This window comes from Hetaerina americana, unplaced genomic scaffold (assembly GCF_022747635.1).
Source record: "Hetaerina americana unplaced genomic scaffold, ioHetAmer1.1.p SCAF_10, whole genome shotgun sequence".
NCBI classification, from domain to species: domain Eukaryota; kingdom Metazoa; phylum Arthropoda; class Insecta; order Odonata; family Calopterygidae; genus Hetaerina; species Hetaerina americana.
The window spans coordinates 17,396,920-17,423,224 of NW_027286070.1; the positions used below are offsets into that span (position 1 = coordinate 17,396,920).

The following is a 26,305-nucleotide window of genomic DNA, read 5'->3' on the forward strand; positions in this document are numbered from 1 at the left end:
CGCACATCGTCATTTTTTCCGATCTGAGAATTTTTGTATTGATAACGCCCGCGTTATCGATGGGAAAATACGGTACATTAATATTTTTCTAATGGCAATACCCCATTACAAATGTCCCTTTGGATTTTCTCTGCAATGGTGCCATAAAATGCTCAACAAGCATCAGGAGCAAAAAAGCACAGCACAGTGGACACTTAAGAGATTTAGAGAGCATTATTTTTCATTCTGGCCTCATCACCTACATTAAGTTTCGCAAACTTTATAATTGTTTCTCCAAGCCTGGATGGTAATTCAGAATGGCTTCCTTGCCTGTAAAGGCAAGCATTCAGATCTTTGCCTGATTTGGAAAGGGTAAATGGGGTTCAGTTCCACAGCAGCTTTGTTAAAGAACGCGTACGAGGGATGCGTCTTTTAAGAAACAATTTTAGGTGCTCCATCGACCGGAAATATAAAAATCATCACACCGCCGTGCACCCACCTACATTACAATAATTGGTTTGATAAGAAACTCTAAACTTATATCAGTTTTTAGTATTAGCACTAATGCTACAGTATTTTAAAACTAAAATAATTTGCCCTTATATATTTGAATGGACCACGGTCACCTTACAAGACGCCCATGCATTACCGCATAATGATCCCTGCAAGACATTTCAAGTCTATTGTTTAAAAAAAATTAAATGACGTAAAATTATGTAAATTTACAATAAAGCAGTGTGGGGAGAGACTGGGTCTAAATACAGCAATCTCACATTAAGCATCATATATGGTGAAATATTTATTTTTTGTCCGTCAAAACGGTGAATGATAACCATTTACAAGGTGATGGGTCACCCTTTCTTACTCCACGCCATATCCTAAATACCGCGCTAGTTTTCTTTCCCATTCTTAGAAGTTATTATTAAACACAAGCGCAGCGATTTCCGACACGTCAAGTGCTAAAGTTTTTTGACTACAGGAATAGGTTGTTATCTTCGGTACAATTAGTTTCCATCGGAAGATTTATGACTTTATCGAAAGAGAAAACTTTGGAGATGTGACAGTTTTAAGACCAAAAATTGGAAAGAAGTTGTGAGACTGAATGTTATCTTTAAGTTTTCTCTGTATATTTGTCAATCCGAAATGTGGATTTGGGTGGCATAATCTGGCTCCTGGCAAGCCATACGTCGTATTACCGATGGTACCGCAAGTAATTATCGATAGCATTTAATTCTCCAACTGTGGCAGCCAGCGAATGATTTCTAAATTTTTAACCTCCCCGGTCTGAATTTGCTTACTATGAAAATGTCTTGGCCGGATTGGCAATTCTGATCTTACATTGAAATTAAAGGCTTTAAGTAATTTTGCAGCTCAGACGATTGTAGCATAGAGCTCAATTTTTGTGATTATTTAAAAGCATTCGCCTCTTCAATATGTCTTCGTTCATCCGCGAAGCACTTAGACCAGGTAAGACTTCCTATCCTGATTAGATGTCTATGCACTCTTCGGAACTTTTTTATTCCTTTTGTACTCTTACTACCATGTTTTGGGAATAGGTTCTCAAAGTAGGCTCAAGTTTGGAGTAATGATGATAATGATAACTTAATCCGTTTTGCTCCATTACCATTTTACCCAGTTTTTGTTGTGCCTTACGTTACAGGAAAGTTTATTGCTGATGACATTGATGGAAAAATCAGAGATATAACGGAAAAGTCATATTCAATCAAGTGTGAGCTGAAAGAGGTGATGGAAAAACAGCAAATAAAGTTTTATTCAACTCTTGATGAAAGCCAGATCCTCGTAGACAAAGCTAAATCATTACGCGGTGAGATGGAATCTTTGCAGAATAACATCGACGGAGAGGCAAGTGGTGTAGAAATTTTTAGTTATTATCGTTTCTGCCTGTCGATATATTTCATGATAGAATGTCGAGCATGTTGTCCGAATGAAAAGGTGCATTTATATCAACCATCTATTTGATTTTTTTGTGTTATTTAATGGTTAAATATTTACTGATTCTCCCTTCTCACACTTCAATCAGTGGAATTATACCATATCTCTTCACTAGTTTTTTTATTTTATAAGCTGCGATAAGCGTGCATTCACTTTCCCGAATTTTCCTGGTTTTTCACCATATTTGCTGAAGCCATGTATGTCTTTAAAACCCAATCCTGTCTCATTTCTGCTCGCAATTGGCCAGTCAGTTCATAGTAGAAGTCTTGACAAGTCTTTGGGAAATAATAGAGGCATTTTCTACAGTGGAGAAAATTTACATTAATCAGTTTTTGCATTCCAAAGATTGGATAATTCCATCCCTCAATTCTTCCTTTATTATTTCTATTCTGCACTCATTATCGCTCGATCTCAGTTTTTGTATCCATTTGATCTCCAGCATGTCTCCTCCACCAAGATTAGAGAGCTCCAATTCTTCATTGTTTAGTTTTTCTTAGGGTCAATATCTCCGATGACTAAATTGCTACACTTTATATAAAAGCTTCCAGGTATTGTTTGTTTGTAGTCTTAGCTAATCATAGTAATTAACTTAGTATGATAAGTGCTTTCTTGGTTGGAGCGTATCTATACTCTATGTCCATTGAGCTCTCATCCTATGCTATGCTTCTTTTGAGGCATGTGAATGAGTGCAGATTCTGATTTCACACTCAATGGTAGTTCAGCAGTCACCTGCTCTATTCCATGTGTATATTTCCTTCCATGTAATGAATTTAAAATGGGTTGGAAATTCAAATTCATTCTTATTTTCAATTATGTTAATTTAAGAGAAAATGTTAATATTTTCACATCTTTTCATTAGGATCATTTTTGGTGGGTTTCATCCCTTATTTTTCTTCATTTTCCTGAGTTACTTATTGGGACGAAAGAAGCCAATGCTTATTTGAGTGGCCAAAGTAATTAATAATTTGGAAAAAAATGACATAGCATTGTGCAAACATCCTCTTATGATGGAATTCATGAACTGCTTAGCTAATGTTTGTCAATAATAGTGATTGTTTTAGTATTCTGTAATTTCTGCAAAATCTCATCATTGTATTGAAGAACGACTCTTGATTACATTTCCACACTACTTTTTGTCAGACTGGGCTTACAAGGGTAATGGCAGAAGTACCCGACCCAACAAAGAAAACGCAAAAATTTTGGAAAAAAATGTATTTATTTTTCAACATGATCTCCTTTCAGCTCTAATCACTTTTCCCAGCAATGTTCAATGAGTTTGAAGTTCAATACCCTTTTCAAAATAAGAACTGTCTTGCTCCTAAAAATAGCTTTTAACTGTCGACTTCACTTCTTCCTAATGGGAAAATCTTTTACCTCCGAGCCATTTTTTCAAGTTTGCAAACAAAATAATCCGAGGGGGGCTAAATCTAGTAGCAATGAGGTAGCAATTCAAACTTTAATTCATGAGTTATGGCCATTGCAATAATGGATTTGTGAGCTGGTACATTGTCTTGATGAAACAACACTTTCTTCTTAGCCACATGCGGCCACTTTTGCTTAATTTCTCCTCTCAAATGTTACAATAAGTTCGCATAGTACTCTCCATTGATAGTTTTTCCTTTTTCAAGATAGTCAATGAAAGTCACTGGCATCCCAAAAAACTGACACCTGCAGATGAAACGGTCTTCGCCTTCTTAGGATCCGGCTCTCCCTTTTGAATCCATTGTTTTGATTGTTCTTTTGTCTCGGGTTCGAAGTAATGGACCCATGTTTCATCCATGGTAATGAAACGGCACAAAAATTCCACTATATTGCTGTGAAACTTTTCTAAACACTCAATTGAAACATCTTCACGACTTTGGTTTTGCTCGAGTGTAAGCGAACGCAGCATCCATCTTGCATACAGCTTTCTCATGTCCAAATTTTCAATTAATATGCGATGTACTGCACTTTTTGAAATGCCTACTATGTCTGCTAGCTCACGCACTTTCAGTTGACTATCATTCAGTATCACTTATTGGATTTTCTTCACCGTTGGAGTCCGTAGTCGTCACTTCATTTGGCCGACCAATTGGATGCTCGTCTTGACAGCTCGTACGGCCTCATTTAAACTCTGCTACCGAATATTTTGCTGTTTTGAATGAAGGAGCAGACTCACCCCGAGTAGAATCCAGTTCAGCTTTTATATTGGTTGGGCTGAGGCCTTTCAAATAAAAGTATTGTATCACATAAAGATGATCAATTTTCTCCATTTTCACAAATTCACTGACAACATTCACTATTTAAGGCTGCCAAACAAATACTAAACAATGTAGCGTGTTCAAACTTGAAACATGCTTTATAGAGTGCACTTTCTAATACAGTGATATTTTTCAAACTACTACCGCCATCTCTAGGTCACGCCAGGTACCTCTGGGACCGCCCTCTTTTATTAGCCTGTATCACAATGTCATCAGCTACTCAATAATGGAAACATCCTGGGATCAAAAGATGCTGTGGTGAATAGTAGCCTGGGCTCTTAAGAAGTGCAAAATGGGAAGAGTGACAGGGAAATGGTTATGTTTTCCGCGACCGCATTAAAGGTTAAAGGATTGGGAAGATCTATTGATGGCTTAGTTAACCTAAACTGGTTGGGGCAGAGGATGGGAACACCAAGGGTTCAAAGTATGTTGGTGACAAATTTCAAGAAGTGGGGAGTGGTAGAGGTGCAGTACCTAATTTTTCATGAGGGAAATTTCCATAAAATATTAAACAATTTGTATTTTTATTGTAATCCAAGCTTGGGCCCCTTATCTTGGAAATGGTGTGTAGCGGGTTCAAATTGCTAGTGTGATCATCTGGGCTAGATTTTTTCCGCAAACAAGCAATGCGCTCCCTGATTCTATCTTTAAACATATGCCCAAGTTAGGATAGGCTATTAAAATAAAGTGAAACTGAGAAGACAGTTTTTGGCAGTGAATGACATAACTTAATGGAAATGATTCAATGATTTCTGCCGTAGTAACCTTAGCAGGGCATCCAGAGCATTCAGCACTTAAACGGCACTTCACTGATACTCTTATGGCCACCCTGAAAATTTTGAAACCACTTCTAAACCCTTTTTATCAAAAGTGCCGATTCATCATACTGTTCATCAAGTTTTTGTTAGTATCCTGAGGTGATTTGCCTGTCATAAAATTATGTTTATTCAACACAAAATTCTCTTCCATCCTCCATTTTTTGACAAATCACTCAATTTAAGCAAATACAAAACAAGAGTATTTGTATGATCTGGTTGCAACTTGGTGTGTGTTCCTTCAAGAGATGCTGTTTACTGAAAATAACTTTGATAAATACCAGTTTTGCTATTCGTCCAACTCTCATGGACTTTTCAAACTGCCCTCATTTAATAATAATGGTAATTTTTGGTCCCAGGACCTTACAAAGTAAAATATAGGACAAGTCGGAGAACAAAAAATCAGCTGTTTCGGTGTTCCAAAGACTCTGAAAACTCTCTCAAACTATTATAGCATTTATCTATCATAAAATGCTTGAGATATTTCTTACATGTACCCCTAGAAGGTGCAGATTTTATGCCTGGTGGCAGATAGTTGAAAAGTTTGATGGCCACATGAAGAGAGACTTATTATACATAGCAGAAAAATTTTAGAACAAATGTACATCAAGCACTCCATCAAGTATTGTGCCCATGAACTTGAGTATTGGTTATTTGTTTTTTCATATTATCCTTAACATACATACTTTAGTAACTAATAAAAGTAAGTAATAAATATACAGACTAGGTCTATAGCAAGAGTAATTTAGCTACAAATTACATACATAGGTGTGATGTGGTGGAACTGTTCCATGATAACAGAGACGAGGGGGAATTTAGATGGTGCGGTACGTACCGCACTGGCTTCCTACCCAAAGGTCCTAGGTTCGAATCCCAGCATCGCCGAATATTTTTTAGCGGTGACTCAATTTCTGCTTGAGGTGCTTTGTGGAGGGCACTTTGAATGGGTACGCTGTCCATTGGATTTTAAGTTAAGTTGCAGACCCCTTGGTGCCTTTCATTAAGAGTATGCTGATGCCAACGCCGGGTTCTTGGATGTGTCCTGTGGTGTCCTGTGGTGTCTGCTCGGGTCCGTTGGTCCATCAGTCTCTTTCGTTTGGGATCATCTGGGTGCCAAGAGTCGATTCACTCAATGGTTGTAGTTACCGGGAACATTAAGTTATTTGTTAACATTTTTTAAGCATTTTTCAATCAACTAAGTTGTAACATGGTATAGTGATGATATAAAATGTTTATTTAGTGATGTTATTAAACTAAATAACTAGATTTGGAGAACTTTTTAAATTTAAATTACAAATATGTAACCCTGTCTTTACAGGTAAAGAACAAGTTAACAAGTTCAACTGGAGAAATGAAAAGGTTAACTGAAGCTCTTCAGGAAGTAGGTCTGATGCTGAACTTTGTCAATGAGCTCGTGGAACTAGATAAATTGCAGACTATGGCAAAGGAAAAGCAAAATGAAAAAATTTACTATGAAACTGCAGAACTTCTGAAGAAAGCTTTTGTGTTGATTCAAGAGCCCACCAATTTTATCCATAAACTTGATATTTATCCAATTTTGAGGGATAATTCAACTTTACAGAGAGAGAAATTTATTTATGACATGTCTGAAATATGGAAAGCATGTGTTCAAATCAAATATGATGAACCTCAGGATGGTATCAAAATAACTACATTAAAAGTGAAAACGGGGTGCTCTGAAGAATTAAGACAGTTAGTAATGGCTTTGGAATATTATAAGGAACTAAATTTCAAAATTAATAGATTTGGTAGTCACTTACTTAGTCACCTACTTGAGCCTATCATCTTAAGCGAATGTGTTGTACTGAATGCAGTTGAAAACAATTGTGCCTTATTAGAAGTACAATGTAAAAGAGATTCAGCCAAGCTTTCTTTTCCTAAGACTTTGGAAAATTTGATGAATGTGTTTGATTTCCTTAATGAGCATTTGAATTTTAAAATAAAGGATGAAGTAAGGCTTCTTGAAAAAATAGGATGTGTAACATCAGATGAGTTTTGTGATTGCTTCATAAAAAATTGCCTATCAGATACTGTACCATGCAGCAGTGAAGAGCTGGGACAATTTGATGAGGTTATTCAACAGACTGAAGCATTTCAAAAGTTTTTAATGGAGATTGGTAAGTGTTCTCTTATTAACTTATTTTATTGATTTTTGAGGTTTCTTGCAGTTAATCATGGGTTAGCATTATTTTTCAACAGGAAAAGATAAATATTGCGAAATATAAATGAATATGTTCTAAGACATGATGCATTTTCCCCATTATTACCTTTAAAATTTCCTCATGTTCTGTGAGAATTATTTAGGGTCTATATTATTGTCGAGAGTGGATAATAAGGGGTGTCTGGTACACATGTTATATTATGTGTAGTATTCTTTTTTAATTAGGATTAAGTAATCAAATATAGTTTCAAAGGACAATTTTCACATATAGTTATAAATAATCTGTGATGCGTAAAATTATCCTCAGTATCCAAATGAAATTGTAGCTTTCTAGACCACTTAGTTTTTGGCCAAGGAAATATATACACGATTGCTTAATTGAACGTGCATGTGAATATTTTTTATGGAAGGATGCATGAGAATATCACATATCCATTGGAAAATACCAATATGTATGTGCATCCTTGTATCTTAGGATATTTTGGAAAACTTTGTATGCAACCACCATGTTATTAATCTGAAGGTTTGGGTGATGGGTGATGGTATGGTTCAACTAGTACAAGAATAAATGTATTTGAAATTCTTGCATCAGGGTAAGGAGAACATATCTTTCCCTGTGCCAGCAATGACTTCCCAGGAATATCTGGTACTCAAAAAATCACACAGCTTGGGTGAAGCTGAGGGTGCCCAAAGGTGTCAGCCAGAATTGAACCATTAAAAGTGAAATAATTAATGTAAAATTTTGTTATTATTTTAGTCATTGTTGCTAGGTTTCACATGCACTGAACTAATTAACCCAGTAATACCTAGTGTAGGCTGACGATTAAATAATATTTCCTTCAGCCATAATAGGTTTTTTAACCTCTGTGAAAGTAAAAAGGGGGGAATAGAGATTTTTGTGGTGATTTTTGGGGAAAGTTAATGCCTCACCAGTGATCAGACACATTCAAAATATAAGAACAATTCCATTTACATGGGGGTATTTCCCTAATAGGTTTTTAAGGAAATTAATCCTTTTGTCAGGGACCGTATTCGGGAATTTCGGGAACAAATACACTGATTACCTCAAAGGGGTTTATGGGGAGTTCTTCCCTCGCCAGGGACCTACTTCGGGGACATAATACACACATACACACACTCATTCACTTAGGTATATGGGTAGTGTTTTCCCATAAAATATCTCCGTATACTTATTTGGAGTAACCAGTGTGACTGTGAGTGTATTTGTAAGCTCCCAAATACGGTCCCTGACAATAAGATTAATATCCTTGTAAGCCTATTTGGGGAAATACCCCCACATATATGTGATCATTCTAATATTTTGAATTTGTGTCCAAAAATCACCACAAAAATCTCTATTCCCCCTCCCTCTTTTTACTTTCGCAGTGATGTCAAAAACCTTTTATGGCTTATGGAAATATTATTTAATATAGTCAGTCTAAAAAGAGGCCATTAGAAGCTCAATTTATCCTTTCCATTAATACCCTAGTATGTTCAATTATTCATGGCAAACATGCTGGTATGTGTATAAATTGCCTTATTTACCTTTCTTTTTAAGCAATTTTCAGTATTTCTTGGATCAAAATCTTGAAACTTTTCCCTTTCTTCCGCTAAAGTCTTGAATTAATGTAATTGTGTTTATTTTTCCATTGCATATTATATTGATACATGAATTTATGACTGAATATAATTTGTTCTAATGATTTACAGTAAAGTTGCTATATAATGATGTGTTTCCCTCACCTTGGCTTATTATTTTTTTTGGGAAAATGAACTATCTTTTCAGATAGCTTTAGTGTTACCAGAGTGCTTTCAGTTGGTAATTAGTTGGTAAAAATTAATGTACCTGGTACCAATGGTATTGCACTATCCCCCATCCCTTCTTAATAAATTTTGTGTTGATGAATTCCATAGTTCCAGGCACAACTTCATGAAAATCCAAGATAAGGAAATAATGAAAAAACACTCGGTAACCTTTCACAGAGCTCTATTTCAACATGACCAGTTTTTTTGCAAAGGCAACATCATCAGGATCAAAGTCATATGCAACACAAAGATATGCACGATTTGTAGGTGGGAGGAGGAGGAATGTAGTTGGGATGTAGGGAATTTTTTGGCTGGTGCATGGGAAGAGGGGGAAGGTAATGAGGGATGTGGTTATGGGTCGTAGGTTGTTGAGAGAGTCAGGTAATGGGCTCACAGCAGGGATGGAGAGGAAGGGATCAGGGGAGAGGAATGGGTTCAAAAGTATTAGTGTGTTTTACTCAAGGACAGTGGTATCTCCAACAAAGGTGTTTATTTTTCAAATATGTTTTCATTAGTGAGATTTCCATCTCTCAAATTCCTTCTTATCTCAAGTTGTTACAGTGCATCCATTCTGTGGCCCTTCTTTTCTTCTAGATGTTGTATGTTTGGAACAATATCACTCTTATGATTCTTGTTAGTTAGTAGCTTTATGGGGAGGTGACCAACAGCTGAGGTCATTTGCACCATGAGGGATGGACAGGATAGGTTGAAAGGTGGCGAGAAACCCAGCGTCAGCATTAGCCTACTCTTAAAAAAGGGCGCCAAGGAGTCTGCAGTTTAATGTCCGATCTGTGGGACGGCTTATGGTCCTTCTCCCAGAGACATTGTAGACAGCCGTGGAATCTGCATATTTAAGTTAATATACCCCACTTTTTTTCCAATTTATCCTTCTTGTCTTTTTTTTGCTAAACAAAGTACGAATGTTCCTTCTGTTATAATATGTTACTCTGTGAGGCATGCTCATAAAGTAAGGGTCGTTTGGTCACAGGAAAAAATATACTTATGTGAAACACATTTTATTGGTACATTTAGTTAGCTACAAAACTACTTCAATTCCCTACATAATTGCTGTTCACTTCTAAGCATTTTTCGTACCACTGCACCAGCTTCTTTAACCCCTCTGTATAGAAGCTTGCTGCCTTAGAAGTGAACCAATTTATAATGCCGTTTTTGAGTTACTCTTCGGTTTCGAAACATTGTCCACTGAGCCACTGTTTCAAGCGCAGGAAGAGGAAGTAGTCTCTAGGTGCAAGGTCAGGACTGTACAGTGGGTGGTCAAAGAGTTCCCAACAAAAATCTTGAATTTTCTTATTGGTTTTGGCAGCAGTGTTTTGGTACCCACCTTGCGCACTATTTGTGGTATCCGAGGTTTTCTGTGACAATATTGTAGACAGTAGTGCGAAACAATTTCATCGGTCTGAATACTGGGCCTGCCACTTCACTCTTCGTCATGGACATTTGTTTGTCCATTTTTAAATCATAGCACAATTGTCTAACTTTTCCTTCACTCATAACTGTAGGTCCATAAACTTGGCATAACTCCCTATGAATTTCAACGGCCGACAATCCTTTTGTACATGCATTTCCTGGCAGAATGCACTTAACAGCTGGCGGAATGAACAATTGTCGCAGACATTGTTGTTTGCATGCACGAACAAGCAAACGTCTTTTTGAACAAAACAAATGCTGCTATAGCTTCTCAATGAATCAGTAGATGGCGCTGCAGGAGTAAAACTGTGTTTTGAAGCGTTAATATTTAAATATTGGGAAACGGCCCTAACTTTATGAATATGCCTCGTATATCTATCCTTAGGGAAAAGATCTCCACTTTTATGAGCTATTCACCCATAAAGTGAAAGATTGCACCTTCAGTCATTTTGGTCTCTGATTTAGGGGGTGGATATATTGAATTCCATGCTCCGACACCATGTTTTGTAATTAACATTTTTTTTGTATTTACTATTCTCTCTGCCCGTTGTTCATGGCTATTTTTTTCATGGTATTTAGGCTAAAAGTGGAATTGTCTTTTGAAAGTGAGATGTTATGCAGGCTGTTTAACATTAAATGAACAGCAACCTTTTTTGGGACAGATGATGGACAGAGTTGAGGAGATAATGTAGTCCATAGTCATTCTTTGGAGTTGGTGTTAAATTTGAAACCTTTACTTTATGTTGAATCCATGACATTGAGATATTTTACCTTTCCCTTTTCACCCTTTTCGAGCTTGAGATGAAACAAAAATGTGAGGAAAGGTTGCAAGACAAGCAAAAGAAATATGAAAAATTGTTAAAGAGCAAAATCTGAGATACAAGATGGAAAAAGTAATGTAGAAATCACCTTTTACAATTAAAAATTGTGCATTCATTCTGGTGCATAATAACATGTTCATTATCACATTCATGTATGGAGGCCGATGATTTTTGTTTAGTTTTTATCTTCCATGATGCCATAGATAGCCAAGCCACACTGTATCCCCTCATTCCAGAAAGTAACCCTGAGCCAAGAGGGAGCCTCTACAAATTTATTTGTGGAGTTCTCAAATTTGGTTGAATGAAGCAAAATTCAGGTCCATGTGGATGTGTCATGCTCATTTATATGTTGAAGTATTTAGAAAATGAACACCTCTCTAGTAATTTTGCATATGTCTGGGGTAGATCATCTGTGTTTACCTTCAGTTTATCTTACATTGTATCCCCCGTTCAGACGAGGAGGGAGGAAGAGATTGTTTCACATGTAAAGAAAGAAAATTAATGAATAGGATAAACTCACATGGGACTAGATCTGGAATAAATGGAGGAAGAGGGACACCTTCACATTTATTTTTGTGAGATATTCAGCATTTCTGATATTGCTCCTAGAGTGATCATCTCTCACGATGAACATTTCAATGTACAATTACTGCCAATAATGTACAGGAGTCCAAACAATTAAACTTACATCACATAAAAATTACAGCTAAAACTAAGAAGAAACAGAAAATTAAATTTTTGCATAAATTAAGAGAAGTAAATTCTATCATTACTCCTAATTGAATAGCTGTTGTAATAGAAAATGAATACATCGAAATGACTGATCAGTGAACCATGGACGAAATCTCTACTGACTTAGCCCATGAAATTAGTACAAATAATGTTTTTTGATCAGATATTTAAACTTTTCTCAAAGTGTTTTCCCAGTTGTCTTTTTTGTGCCATGGCTTGCACCATTTTGTCTTTGTTTGCTCCCCTTGCTTGTAAAGTGTGTCAATTAAATGTGGTTCTTGAGTTGCAGAGATTCTCTTTTAGTATTACCTACCGATGGATTTTCCATTGAATTAATCCCATGTTAGTATTTTCATATTTCCTTTCAGCCTTCTCCAAGGTAATACCTGCATACGTCCTATATTTTTTTAAATCAGCAAATGCTTTCTTTTGATAAAAAATACATATTTTCCATCTTTGGTTGTTTTAAATGAATTATAGCTGTAGCAAATGGCACAATAATTTCAAGGGGTCCATTACATAATACTGCTTTCAATTTTGAAAACTATACTTCAGCCTTCAAAGCACAGCTTACAAACTCAAATACTACTACCATGAACATAGCATCTTCATATTGCATAGGGTATTATTATGCTTTATGGAATGCACACAGCACCACCCTATGGTTCTTCTGGTGAGGCAGCAGAGCTTCTATCATTCATAGTCGAAACAAGAAAAGGATAGGTGTCAAGTTTCAGACAGAGATCCTAGTAGTGCTCCTCTTCCCCTCCACTCTACCCCTTCAGGATGATACTCATGGGGAACCATATTTAAACAATAGCTGCTACTTACTCTCTCTAAATACTGCTGGAAGCATTCTTGTGTTGGTCTTGAGGGCTTTGAGAAAGAGGAATTTACCCCTCAATAACTTCAGGAAATTGCATGAACAGGTCATTGACTCTAATGACCCTACATGCAGTTGAAATATTGCTCTCAATGTGACCTTGATATATGAATATGAGAATGCTACATAGTAAAAGTGGGTTCGGGATCGTGATATGGCTAATGTAATGACTTACTACCCCCAGGGTCTGAGTCTGAATTTGGAGGTAGGAGAATTTCTCAGTGGTCTCCTGATTCCTACTTGGAGTGCTTTGTGGAGAGCATTTTAAGAGAGTATGCCATCCATCAGATGGGACCATAAACTGTGAAGTACTTAGTGCCTATCATTAAGAGTTGACTAATGTTCCCGCCAAGTTTCTCTCCACTCTTCCTCCATTTCCTGAACATTCTACCGATACCAAATTACCCACGTCTACCTAATTGGGTCAATGATCTTATCTGTTGGTTGCCTCCCCCAATAACTAATAATAACACATTGTAAGCAGATTTTATAGCTTCAGGTTTTGGTTTGATTGGTAACAATCTCCACATCCTACCCTACCTTACATCAGGAGGCTATTAAATTTGCCTTCACCATCCACCTCATAGAGCCCATTATCGATTGAACAGTAGCCTTGCCTTCTTTTATGCCTACATAATCCACATTTGAGCAAAAATGTTGTGGTAAGAAAAAAATACAGTAGAACCTTGCATAGAGAGTAATTAACATATTAAGGAATGCATTAAATTATTTACATTAAATTATGTGAAAAAAATTGTTTTGTTAGTGTGTGATTCACTTAACGAGAAAGATTCCGGCATGAATTTTGCTCCTTGATAGAAACATGATGACTTTACAGTTAACATTAATGCAGATGAGATTTTACAACGTGCAAATCCATAATAATATGCTGTGTTTTGGGAAAAGCTTTTTAGATCGGTATTTATGCAAGTTATGGAACCAGATCATGACTGTATTTCATTTTGACATTTTTATGTATCTATGTTAAAAAGAATGCAAATTGCCTTCAAATTATACTGTTTTTCAAATTAATTGGAATCAAAATAATGAACTTTTACTGTGTAGGTAATCACCACGTTGAATTCCAGTTCTCTTTTTGCTTTTCAGCAAATTATTATTGTTATTATTGAGGATTTTTGATTTGACTAAAACATATTCTCTGTTTTATCTGGCATCTTTAAAACCTAATCATCATGGGGCATATGTATATAATTCATGTGAGGTTATCCTCAGTCTCTCCTGTTGTGAAATAAATTGTGAATATTCACTTATACCAATGAGTTAGCTGTAACCCGTAAAACTGTTCATGTTTAATATTCTTTAAACAGGGTTTCACTTTATATATTTAATAAGAATTTTGACTCATTTCACTTAATTAAGATGATGAATTGAAATCTCTTATAATAACAGAGATGAAAACACTTGCAAGTTTCCACTTACTAAAGATTTATTATCAACTAGTTTTGATGTACTATATCATTGTCTAGTTTTCACTTAATATAATTAATGGTTTCTGGCGTAACTTTATGGAACCGATTCATTATAAATAAATGAAAGGACTAACTTTGTAGTTCCACACGAAAACGATTTATTCACACGACCCGGGTTTCGAAGTAAAACTTCATCATCAGGTGAGCTCTCTACATTTGCAGCCCTTCTTATATATACAGCCAGGGCGGGGGTGGGGTGGAGATAATCAGAAAAGTTTGGGAGGGGTAAAGTCAGGATTGGTTTGCGTGCCGGAGGGGAGGGCAGTTTGGCGTCCCCTCCGCGATGTTGATGGAATGTGGAGCGGGAGGGAGAAGTCTACATTGTAGAGCTCTCGTGAGTCGGGATTAGAGAGGGTTAGATGAAGGGGAGGGGGCGGTGTCATCGGCCACCGTGAGGATTGGGACTTTAAGGAGGGGAGAGTGGGAGGCATACAGAAATTCGTTAACAATATTTTCATTTAAACAAACACTATTTAAAATTTCTAAATGTTCTAAGGCGTCTAATCTATAGCCTTTGCTTTCAACATGTAAAATTTCGTAATCAAAATCACTTTTATGGTTATTATCAATCAAATGCTTTGCGAATTGAGAGTTCATCTTTTTATTTCTTGCACATGCTTGATGCTCCTTCACTCGTTCTTGGAATTTCCTCCCTGTCTGTCCGATGTATATTGCCCCGCAATCGCACTTCAGCTTATATACTCCACTCTTTTTCTTATATGGGATTCTGTCCTTTGTGTGGGAGAGCAGGCCCCTGAGGCTTGATTTGTTATAATGGGCTATCTTAATTCTACATTTTGGAAGTTTCTGACACTTTTTGTGAAAAATCGTCTAAATAAAGGATTCTGCGCCACTTGGCTGCGGGGTCCTGTGGCGGTTCAGTACTGTAAATATCTTTCAATGCCATTTTATTCAGTTTTTTGCGGTAAAGTTTCTCTACTAGCTCCTCATCGTAGCCGTTGTTTCTTGCAATCAATTTAATCGTGGTAAGTTCTTTTTTGACGTTGTTTTGCGACATTGGGACGTTCACCAACCGGTGTATCATTGAATGGAAGGCGGAGAGTTTTTGCAAGAAGCAATGTCTAGACTTGAAATGGATAACTTGATCTGTGTATGAGTTTTTCCGAAAGATAGAGAAATCAAGCCGGTTGTTTAATTTTGAAATTTTTAAATCAAGAAAATTCAGTGAATTATTTTCTTCTACTTCACAGGTGAATTTTAGGTTTTCGTTCAAAGAATTTAAATGTGTAAGAAATAGCTGAATTTGCCTTTTGGAGCCTCTCCACACACAAAACACATCGTCCACATATCGATACCAACACAACACATTATTTGTTAGTTCGTTACACGAGGAGAACAAGTTCTTTTCGAAATGGTTCATATAAATGTCGGCCAGAATCGGTGATAGAGGGCAACCCATAGCTAGGCCATTGGGCTGTTTGAAATATTTTCCGTTAAATTTAAAATAATTTTGCGAAGCACATGTCTGTAGCAGTTGGATTAGTTCACAGATAACTGGGTAAGGCACAGAATTCTGGATAAGTTTGGTTTCTGCAATGTTTATAGCTTCTTTAGGCGGCACACTGGTGAAGAGGTTGGATACATCGAAGGACACTAGGAAGCACTTGTTGGGGATAGTCATTTTGGAAACACGGTCGATAAAGTCAATGTAATTACGCACACCGTATTTTGCTTCAAATTTTGAATGCTCTCTAAATATGTCGTTTACTCTTCTCGCTAACAGGTGGTTGGGGGCTGTTACGTTAGAAATCACGGGTCTAATCGGAAATCCCGGTTTGTGAATCTTGGGTAACCCAAAGAACCGGGGTGCTGAAGGATTCATTTGGGTTAGCTTTTCTACATCATGCAACTGCATTTGATTGATAATAACCATAAAAGTGATTTTGATTTCGAAATTTTACATGTTGAAAGCAAAGGCTATAGATTAGACGCCATAGAACATTTAGAAATTTTAAATAGTGTTTGTTTAAATGAAAATATTGTTAACGAATTTCTGTATGCCTCCCACTCTCCCCTCCCTAAAGTCCCAATCCTCACGGTGGCCGATGACACCGCCACCTCCCCTTCATCTAACCCTCTCTAATCCCGACTCACGAGAGCTCTACAATGTAGACTTCTCCCTCCCGCTCCACATTCCATCAACATCGCGGAGGGGACGCCAAACTGCCCTCCCCTCCGGCACGCAAACCAATCCTGACTTTACCCCTCCCAAACCTTTCTGATTATCTCCACCCCACCCCCGCCCTGGCTGTATATATAAGAAGGGCTGCAAATGTAGAGAGCTCACCTGATGATGAAGTTTTACTTCGAAACCCGGGTCGTGTGAATAAATCGTTTTCGTGTGGAACTACAAAGTTAGTCCTTTCATTTATTTATAGTCTTCACTTGACAATGATGTAGTATATCAAAACTAGTCAATAATAAATCTTTATTAAGTGGTAAATTGCAAGTTTTCATTTCTGTTTTTATGGAATGGTTCCACCACATCACAACTGAATCTGTAATTTATATATGAATATCTTTTCATTGCATGAATTCACTAGTTATCTAATTATATTTTAACTAATCTTTAACCTTTCCAATAAAGGATTTTAATCGCATTCCAAGCCTCTATCTGCTACGTACTGTGAGTTACAGCCTTTTACAAAATAAATCAACATATAGTTGTAATATGCAGCATTATACACATAAAGGTCAATTAATATGCTGAATATATTTTATCCAGATATATCAGTTATTTCTCAGTAATGCTTAAAAATGATACCCCCTCGTTTGTACAAATAGAAAATGATTATGAGTTTATTGGCTGTGTTGTAATTCCAAAGTGTTATTTTACAGGCTATTTTTCTCTACAAAAGGACACTATTATTGGATATGCCAGAAATGTTGATGTGTTGTTTGCTAATAAGCTGTGCCAGAATATTTTAGCTAAAAGTCGTAATATTATGCAAGAGTTTTTGCACGAAACTGTTGAAGTGGGACTTGAAGTAAGTTTACTTTTATTTAAAGCATATTATTATCATATTACAAACTAAATTGAATTACGTTATAATTATATGAAGTTCTTTGGTTTTAGTTACCCACCAATGAATTATTAATTCAACAAGAGGATAATAGCCCTTTGGAGTCATTCAAGCCCACAGTACTCCTGAATGCCAATACTTTCCACTATCCAAAATGTTCAATAAGGTGAGGCTCATGATCATTGTTTCTTGAGTAGGTATCTTCAAATATTCTCGTATGCATGGTTATCAATCATACAGGAATGGCTGGCGTTTTAATTAAAGGTGCAATATCTTGTATATTTTTGATTAAATCCATTGTCTCCATTTGATTAAATCTGCAAATGGCTGTGAAATTATTGTGATTGTTTAACTTCACAAAATTACTTTTTTAAATAGCATACAAATATTTGTTTATGCAATTACATTTACTTTTATTTTCTGTAATCACATCCATATGTAGTGGCAGAAGGATTAGAAATTATCTGGGAATAGTGGGGTTTTCGGTAATTGTGTTGTCAAAAAATGCAACCGTTTGTATTGTGCACGTAATACAGGGCAATTTTCTGCACTGCTCCTATTGTTCGGAGTGGGATCGAACTACTGGGAACCCTGCAGATGCATGCAATATAATTTGCCTATAGAAATGGCATTTGTCTGAAATTTTTGAAAAATCCATTTTGGCAAAAGGCAAGTTGTAGTTTCAAAGTATTTATAATTGGTGTGGAAGTGGACTGATATGAGGGAGATTGATTGAAAATTACAGCCATGACAACAGGAAGAGGCCCAAAAATATTTGATGTCGCATGTGCACATCTAATGAAATGTGGATACTGGGTAACATTACTAGGAGTTAGCTTTACTCCAATTCAAGGCTTGAAATGATGAAATAGTCTGAATTTGAATTATGCATTCATAATGGATTTTTTGGTCATACCACTCAGAAGAATACCAGCCATCAACTATTTAGAATGTCTGGAATTAGTATGAATGATATAAATTTTCAATTAATGGAATCAGCTGAAATGAACAATTTTTGAATTAGATTTATTGTTTTAAGTGTTAAAATGTATAGTTACTGATCTGAGCATGCAATTTGTTAAGAGATGGAAGTAATATGGCATCTAAAAAGAATATATAGGGGCTTTGATAATTTCAAGTTTTTGCATTAATTGTGGGAGACAACTGTTTCAATTTCTTTATAAAAACTGTAGTTTAGTTTTTCAAATAAGATGTCATTATACGTACATTTATTTTTCTCCTCAAATTTACCTTAAAGAAGAAAATTGCATGAAATGTTTTTAAGTGCTGAAAGTTGCCCTTGAAGAAATTCTGGATTGGTAATTGTTTTTTTTGTATCCAATTATTTTACTTGGACAATTGCCTATTCATAAACTTTCATTCTCTTTAAAAACAAGTTTGTATGGAGTGTTTTGTTTGATATCTTTATATGTAACTAAGTTTTTTCAGCCTTTATGTAAAACTGTGTGCAGATATTGCATAATTTATATATTTATCCTTATAATCTTAGAATAAGCATATAATTAATCTTAATCAGAGTTCTTGTATGATTTACACAGTCTTTTTCTCCAGCCTTTCAACTGTCAAACTCTTGAAGTTATTAAATGAAGTTTTGGAGCAAGCAGTAAACAGTAAAGAACTATGCTCAGCAAGGCTTTTCCATACTGCTAGAAATGTAATTGAACTGTATTGTTCTATTATGCCTCTTCACCATAAGGAATTTTTAGAGAACATACCTCAACAGTCTGGTAAGTCTGATGCCATATGAATCCTAGATTATAATATATATATGCTATAATCTCATATGTACTTGCTTCCCTACTTTATTTCTTTAGCCATATTTTCTATTTATAACTTTGTTCATCTAGATAAGTAACATTTTCCCAGGAAAGTGCTTTAGCTTCAATGAGAATATGTGCTTCACTTATTCAAAGCCACCTCTTTGTTAAAAACAAGTCATTACTTCTCACACCTGTTTCAACATGCCATTTCAATTACCTATCTTTGAATGTCCTTGAAACTCTGTTTTCAAGGAGGTGGAAAAATTAGGTACATATTTGTAATGTCCAGTCAGGAAGAGACCACTGATTATTTAACAATTGTTATTATATTGCCTAGGTGTTTTATATGGGTGTTGATAGAATATATTGTTTTTATTTATAATAATATTGTAAATATTTTTTTTACCAGCAATTTTTCACAACAACTGTATGTATTTGGCCCATCACCTTCTAACCCTTGGTCATGAGTATCAAGACAGACTCCCATCTATTTTGCAAGAGCAAATGACAACTTTTGTAGACCAGGTTCTTGTGCTTCGAAGTATAGGCACAAATATCTTTTTAAAACAAATGCAGAAACAACGTGATCAACTCCTGGAAATAGTGAGAGATTCAGGTTGGTAATAAAAATGAGGTGAAGTAATCACTTACATATTATTAATGTATCATAATTTATTTGAATAATTATCATGGTACATAAGGTGCCTTACTTAACAAGTAAGGTACTTAAGGCACCTTAATGCTCTTTCTTCAAAGAATTTTTAGATTTTTACCAGATGTATTTTAGTAATTGTTTTGATTGTCTTTTGGAGTGATATACAAAGCCAATGCCTGTGCAATTCATGCTACATATCCAGATAAATATTTATATAATTTATTGTACCCTCATCTAGGTTGTGATTTTTCCCTGTAATAAATTTTTGATGATAGAGATAGGTATTTAAGAGGAGGAACTTCTTTTATTTGCTTTACAGGGTGAAGTGATCTTTGCAATATAATAATAATACTTTATTCATTTTAATAAATGATACAATTATATTAAATGTCATCAATATAAATATTACTTAATATATAAACATAAGCTATTAAATGTGATGAATATGTCACAAAAGAATTCATCAAATGAGGAAAGTGAGTTAGAAAGTAACCAGAGATATACCCTAGTCTTGAAATTTGGTAATATGACTCAAACTGTTAGAGATGACTAAAAATTTCATACCAATTCATCCCTGTAGATGTATATAAGGTTTGATAGACAAGGATGTGAATAATGTGGTGACTCCTATCCAGACTCACTCAAAAATTACCGGAAATACTCCTTTTGAAGTAACGGGGCCACAGGCACAGCTGATATCGATAGGGAGTGAATCCGTGCATTCGACCTAAACTTTGCAATGTACTTGGTAAACCATTCAGCACCTATGACTATGGGGCACATGCACTGAGTCCACACAGCTGGGTGAAGACAGAGAACCCAGTCAGTCCTCTTTCCTTCCCCCACTCTCCTTTCATTGATTTCTCTTCTTTACCAAGGCCCTCTAACTCTTTTTATTCATGTTCCAACCATATCGTTGCACTCAGCTGAAACTTCACTGTATTCACACTCTCTCAAAACAAGGCCCCATTCCACTCCGCTTTGAACAAGAGTATATTATGAGTGTGTATATATCTTTTTGATTTATCTATTTTTTATAAAGCTGTCAATTCAATAGTACTATTATGCATAGATTTTACACATTTATATTTTGTCTCCTTTGTTGATAATTCATGCATCATTAACTGAAATATTTCAAAATGAAATGGAGGAATGAACAGATAATAAGAAATATTGCATTTTACTGGCAATTAAGTTTTCATTTCTGTCAGGCATCCTGCAATGTGCACATTTTTTCTGCTACAGCCATGTTGTCAACTTTCTATGACTTTCCAGCTCTGACAATGAATCCCCTGACCCTTTCACCAGGCTCTGATCTTCAGTTAGCAACAAAAATAAAATAATATTCAATTTCACATTACTGTAAACTAGCAGACTGAAAGTACAGACATGAAGGTAAAATAATTGGTTTCCAGGAGTCATGATGGTGTGGTGGCTGATGTACTGGCTCCTTATTCCAAGGGCCCAGGCTTGAATTATGGAGTTGGCAGGTTCTTTCAGTGGTATCCTAATCCCTACTTGCAATGCCATACGGAGAGCACCTCAACTTGAGTACACTGCCCATTGGGTGGGGTGTTAAACTGTGGATTCTTTGGCACCATTTGTTAAGATTAGGCTAATACCAAGGTTAGGTTTCTCTCCACCCTTTCTCCAATACCTGTATATCCTACTCCAGCCATATTAACCTCCTGTTTCTAATGGTTCATATTACCTTACCTGTTGGTAACCCCTGTTTTATAACTACTACTACTACTTCTATGCCCTTACAGAGTACATATTTGGTTTGGCCTCACAGAATACCCTATCAGGTATCCTACCCAATTGCATTTTTGGTCATCTATTTCTTTCTTTCATGTCAGGAAACACTTAGTTTTCCTTTTCCTAATGCGTAGTTGACAGCATTTTAGGCCACAATATTATGCAAAATATTTGGTAAGCTGAGGGGCTGATTACTTATTGGTCTAAGATTGCCATGAGTTACTAAGACAAATACTCGTATTGAAAAGGATTGTACTCGTTTTTATATATACAACTTTTCCATTAACCTTCTTTTATTGTTTATATTTATAGATAATTGTAAGAAATTGGGAGTGAAACTTTATGTTTAAGCCTCGCTTTATAAAGCCATTTGAATTTTTAGGCCTCCATAGTATAGGAGCATCACCTGAGCTACCCAACTCTACAGAAAAAGGAATGAGGCAGTGTCTAAGGCAACTGGAACTCTTGAAAACAGTCTGGATGAGTGTCCTTCCATACAATGTATACTGCAAATCAATTGGTAATTTTCCTAATTTCTCCTAATTATAGTTCATACAAAATGAAATGTTTTACCTTGATCATGATACCAAGATAATAATCCATCATACATCCACTTACCTATATTAATTCATAAAAGTATTCAGTACATTTCCATATCTTTATGAGACAATTTCTAGTGAGCTGCATAGTGGGAAAGTGATTCGCCAAATTTAGCTGTATAATTAACTGGAAAAATAGAATTAAAAAATGAATTCTTTTAAGTTCTTTTAGACCCCATTATTTCATGTTACAGCGGATTGAAATCAGATACTATAATAATAATTTATTGAACATTCAGTCAAAATTATGTGGAATAGATCTTGTCAATAGATTACGAGCATAAACAAGTGTCTACGTGTATTTGTGGATTTTTGTAACCATGGGCTTATGCCTACAGCTTCCTTCACAGTAAAGGCAATCATGCATAATTTACACATAAATATAATTGCACTTATGTTATACATCTACATAATACCCCGCAAGCTGCTGCAAGGGCATGGGACAGGTGGTGTCAGGTCAGCACCTGTAAAAGAGAACTAAACCACATGTTATATATGTATGTACACGCGTACAATTCTATATATTTTTTGTCAGGTAAAATCTATTTTAAAAAATTGTAACTACTAAACTGTGGTGGAAATATTCTTCCATACTACAGAAAAAGTTGAATCTCTGCCAGTTACTCACTATCCTTTTGATTAACTCTATTGGTTGTTTTATTTTGTATATCCTACTTAAGGAGCAGTCTAAAACATCTTGTGTCTCATGTTGTGTGTGATTGTCTACTCTTATCGAGAGAGTTAAAAATAGAATATACATTAGTTGGTGCCAAAAATACTTAGAGAGATCAGATACATTTAGAATAATGTATGCCTTTTCCATCGTACAATGATTTAATAGTTTAGCCAGTTCTGACCTTAAATGAAGGGCACAAGTAATGAAAGGGAATAAACTAAAGCAGGAAAGAAGTGAATCAAAAAATATAACAATTGAGGGTTAGAGCTGCGTACCTGGTTCTTCAGATGATTCTTGTCCTCGTGGCTTGCTATGGTTGACATTCATGCACTCATTCAGAATCTTCTTCATGGTCCTTCAAAGCTCTTTTTTCTGTGGAGTCTTCCTTACCATGCCCATTAACCACCAGAATCAAGCATGCAGTAACTGTCACAACATGGGTCAGAAAATTCAAATCAAAAACACCAAAGGCCAAGGCTGATCTCTGGTCTTATATCATGTAAGCATGCACCTTTCTATGTTGTCCATTGATTGTTACACTTAACACAAATATTTGACTAGCTGCTATCGTCTTGCTGGCTACCCTGGGAATAGTTATTAAAGTTATTGCCAAATATATGTGTAGGCTAGAGGGATAGGCAAATGAAATTGGGTAGGAATAAAAAAAAAATTGGGAAGAGCTGATGAAATCAGTCAGATTTAAGGATAATAAAGCTTGATTTTATAGTCATCTGAATCATTTCTGTCGTTGAGGAGAACAATTGCATAGGCATGAAGAGATTAGCCAGTGGAAGAATTGACTAGAGATCTGCATCAAATTGTGTTACTGGTTAAGAGAATGAATTCACAATACAGATAAGAAAAACAAACTGATAAATAAAGGTGGTATGTTTGTAAGTTGTACTTCATAGATACATATGTAGCCTGTGAGAAAGGATGGTTACTAAAAAAATTGCTTAATCTCCCTTTGTTTTCCTTGAAGTTCACAGTTCCTAAGACTATGGTAGTTTCAGGAATTTAATTGATGTATATTTGAAATTTATGTATTTTAAAATGGAGCAATAAAATTATTAGAATGCTTGCATAAATATAGAACTAAATAAGCTAAAGCTTCATTTTACCATGATCGAAAAATAATGTGTGAGTGTGTCCAAATGGAGGTTTTCTGAAGGCCTCTAATCACCATTAAAGTTGGGAAAATACATACTAGCATCTGAATAATTTTTGTTCATTTCCAGGAAGTCACTTAAATTCATTTGTTGAGGAGTTGATTTTTCGAGTGCTGGGGGCAGAAGATATACCTTCAAGTACAGCGGTACAATTGGTTACTGTTTTTGGTGTTGTATCTGGGAGAGCGCCTCAGTTATTTCGGGTAAAGAAATCATATCATCAACCATATCTATACCTTAAAACTTGTTGATGCATTATTATGTAGTATTAACTAAATTACTTAATATTTGTGTGCTATTAATTTCAGGAGAAAGGAGAGATATTTATGCATGTTAAAAGTTGGCCAAAATTCAAAGAGTTGATTCTAGTTTTAGGTTCCAGTCTAAGGGACATTGATGGGAGGTGGGCTGATGGTAAGGGCCCATTGGCAGATATCTTTCAAGTTGATGAAATACGAAAGTTAATTCTTGCCCTTTTCAAAAACTCAGAGCGTAGAGCTGCAACTTTGAGGCAGATAAAGTAAGGTATTATGATGGAAAATATTTGTACAAATTTTAAATGCATTTTTCCTTTTGAAATTACTATTAATCTAATGACAACCTGGCCATGCCTATTAAATTGTTAAAATGGTGATTGTTGCTTCATGTTATTATGATTGTTTCTCTTGTAAAATATTGTATATGAATTGAATTAAATTTTTTCACTAATTACACCTTAATTTTTGTCATGTTTCTCATATAATAATAATATGCAAAAATTATACCTGTAAAGCTGTATGAAAACAGTGTCCTCTATTCTGTTTTTCCTTTTCTGTACAGAAATGTTTTATTGCAAAAAAATTAACCATGTTTTTATTAGTAATGGACATTATTTTCATCAAAAAACACAGGACTTTTATTTTCATTTTTGCAGATTTTTAGAGATTCATTGCCTGAGTATGAAAACGAACAAAATGGCATAATTCTACGAACTAAATGTTACTTTTTTTAAATTTTATATTTAACTGAATCCTAAATGAAAGATTTTCAATTTCTGATGATGGACAAAACAGCTTAGGCAGCTGCCCTAAGATTATAATTCAGAGAAAAGTGCAAACAAAAATAAATCATTGTGCTATTCATCTTCATTAACTACTTCATCAATGGACCAACCCACTTAATGTGCCGCGCACACTCAGCATAACAGACATCTCAGTGGTGTATAAATAATCTTATTTGCCATCTTCTTTGCTGATTGAAAGTGTTTATGTCAAAAGCTTACAAGTTCCTATTTTGCATAATGACCCAAAATACCTGAGAATGCTACATCAGATGTACATGTGGAAGTAATTATGATTTGGGACATGTTGGGAAAGCTTCAAATCTTGTTCAATGACTACAAGTTTTCCTACCCTTGCAGTAATCCGTTGTGTTTAAAACTTTTTGCCTTTTCAGTTGTATTTAGGGCATTTATCATTCTGCTGATGTTGCTGGTATTTTAAAATTTTCACAGCAATTATTTTCAGTTTTCTAGAATCATAAACCATTCCATCATACTGTATAGAATATGGGATTTGCAAATGCCTAGAGAAAGCTCTTGCTTAACGATTTGATCTTTGTCCTGCATGTAATTAGTGGGATCCACCAAAACTGAAAGTTTATCAATATCATGGTGTTTCATAGCTGCTTTATTTCTTTCTTTTATCTTTCAAGCACTTCAGTATGTCAATATCTGGTATATCATAACAACTTGCCTTGTCAAAGTTCCATAAATATATGAGCACTTGAGGAATAAACAAGCTTTCAATTCTGTAAACAGTTATACTTTAATTTGTGCACCACATAGATAAGGGTGTTGATTCAGACAGGTAGTTGAGGAGTTTAAAAGAAAAGAAGACAGGCACTCCTTTGGGTGCCATGTCATAATATGTACCATAAATTATACATCATCTGCTGTACTGCTGGATACAATATCTGCTTTCGTGACAATGTGCTTACTTTTTGGAATGGACTTTTTTAGGGATGAGGCAGCCTTAATTACTTCTCGTGAGCCTATCTCACTTTTGGAATTTAAGAAATTCCTGTATTGAGCTATTTCCCTTGAAATGAACTCTTTTGGTCCCGCGTTCCCGTTGCCGAGGGCCAAATCACAATCTTTTGCAAGATATTTTTGGTCCTTAATGGTTACTCAGGCGTTGGGACTGTACATGAGGCCTCTTTGGAGAAGACTCCATTCACCGGGCTGGAAAGTCTGGTCAGAGAGATTTATAACCCTGTCGTTGAATTTTATGGCTTGAGGGGGCAATTCGAACTCA

The 26,305-nt window shown here is 35.6% G+C and overlaps 1 protein-coding gene across 1 annotated transcript; it reads left to right on the forward strand.

The window, feature by feature from the left end:
- Window positions 1-949: 949 nt before the first annotated feature.
- On the forward strand, window positions 950-24,673 carry LOC139699998 (centromere/kinetochore protein zw10 homolog). Its single transcript, XM_071598418.1, has 10 exons — window positions 950-1,446; window positions 1,640-1,842; window positions 6,306-7,125; window positions 17,189-17,337; window positions 17,427-17,539; window positions 18,946-19,121; window positions 19,564-19,770; window positions 21,950-22,087; window positions 24,081-24,214; window positions 24,320-24,673. The coding sequence occupies exons 1-10, from the start codon at window positions 1,413-1,415 to the stop codon at window positions 24,533-24,535; spliced, it is 2,190 nt and encodes a 729-aa protein (XP_071454519.1). The 5' UTR covers window positions 950-1,412; the 3' UTR covers window positions 24,536-24,673.
- Window positions 24,674-26,305: the final 1,632 nt, after the last annotated feature.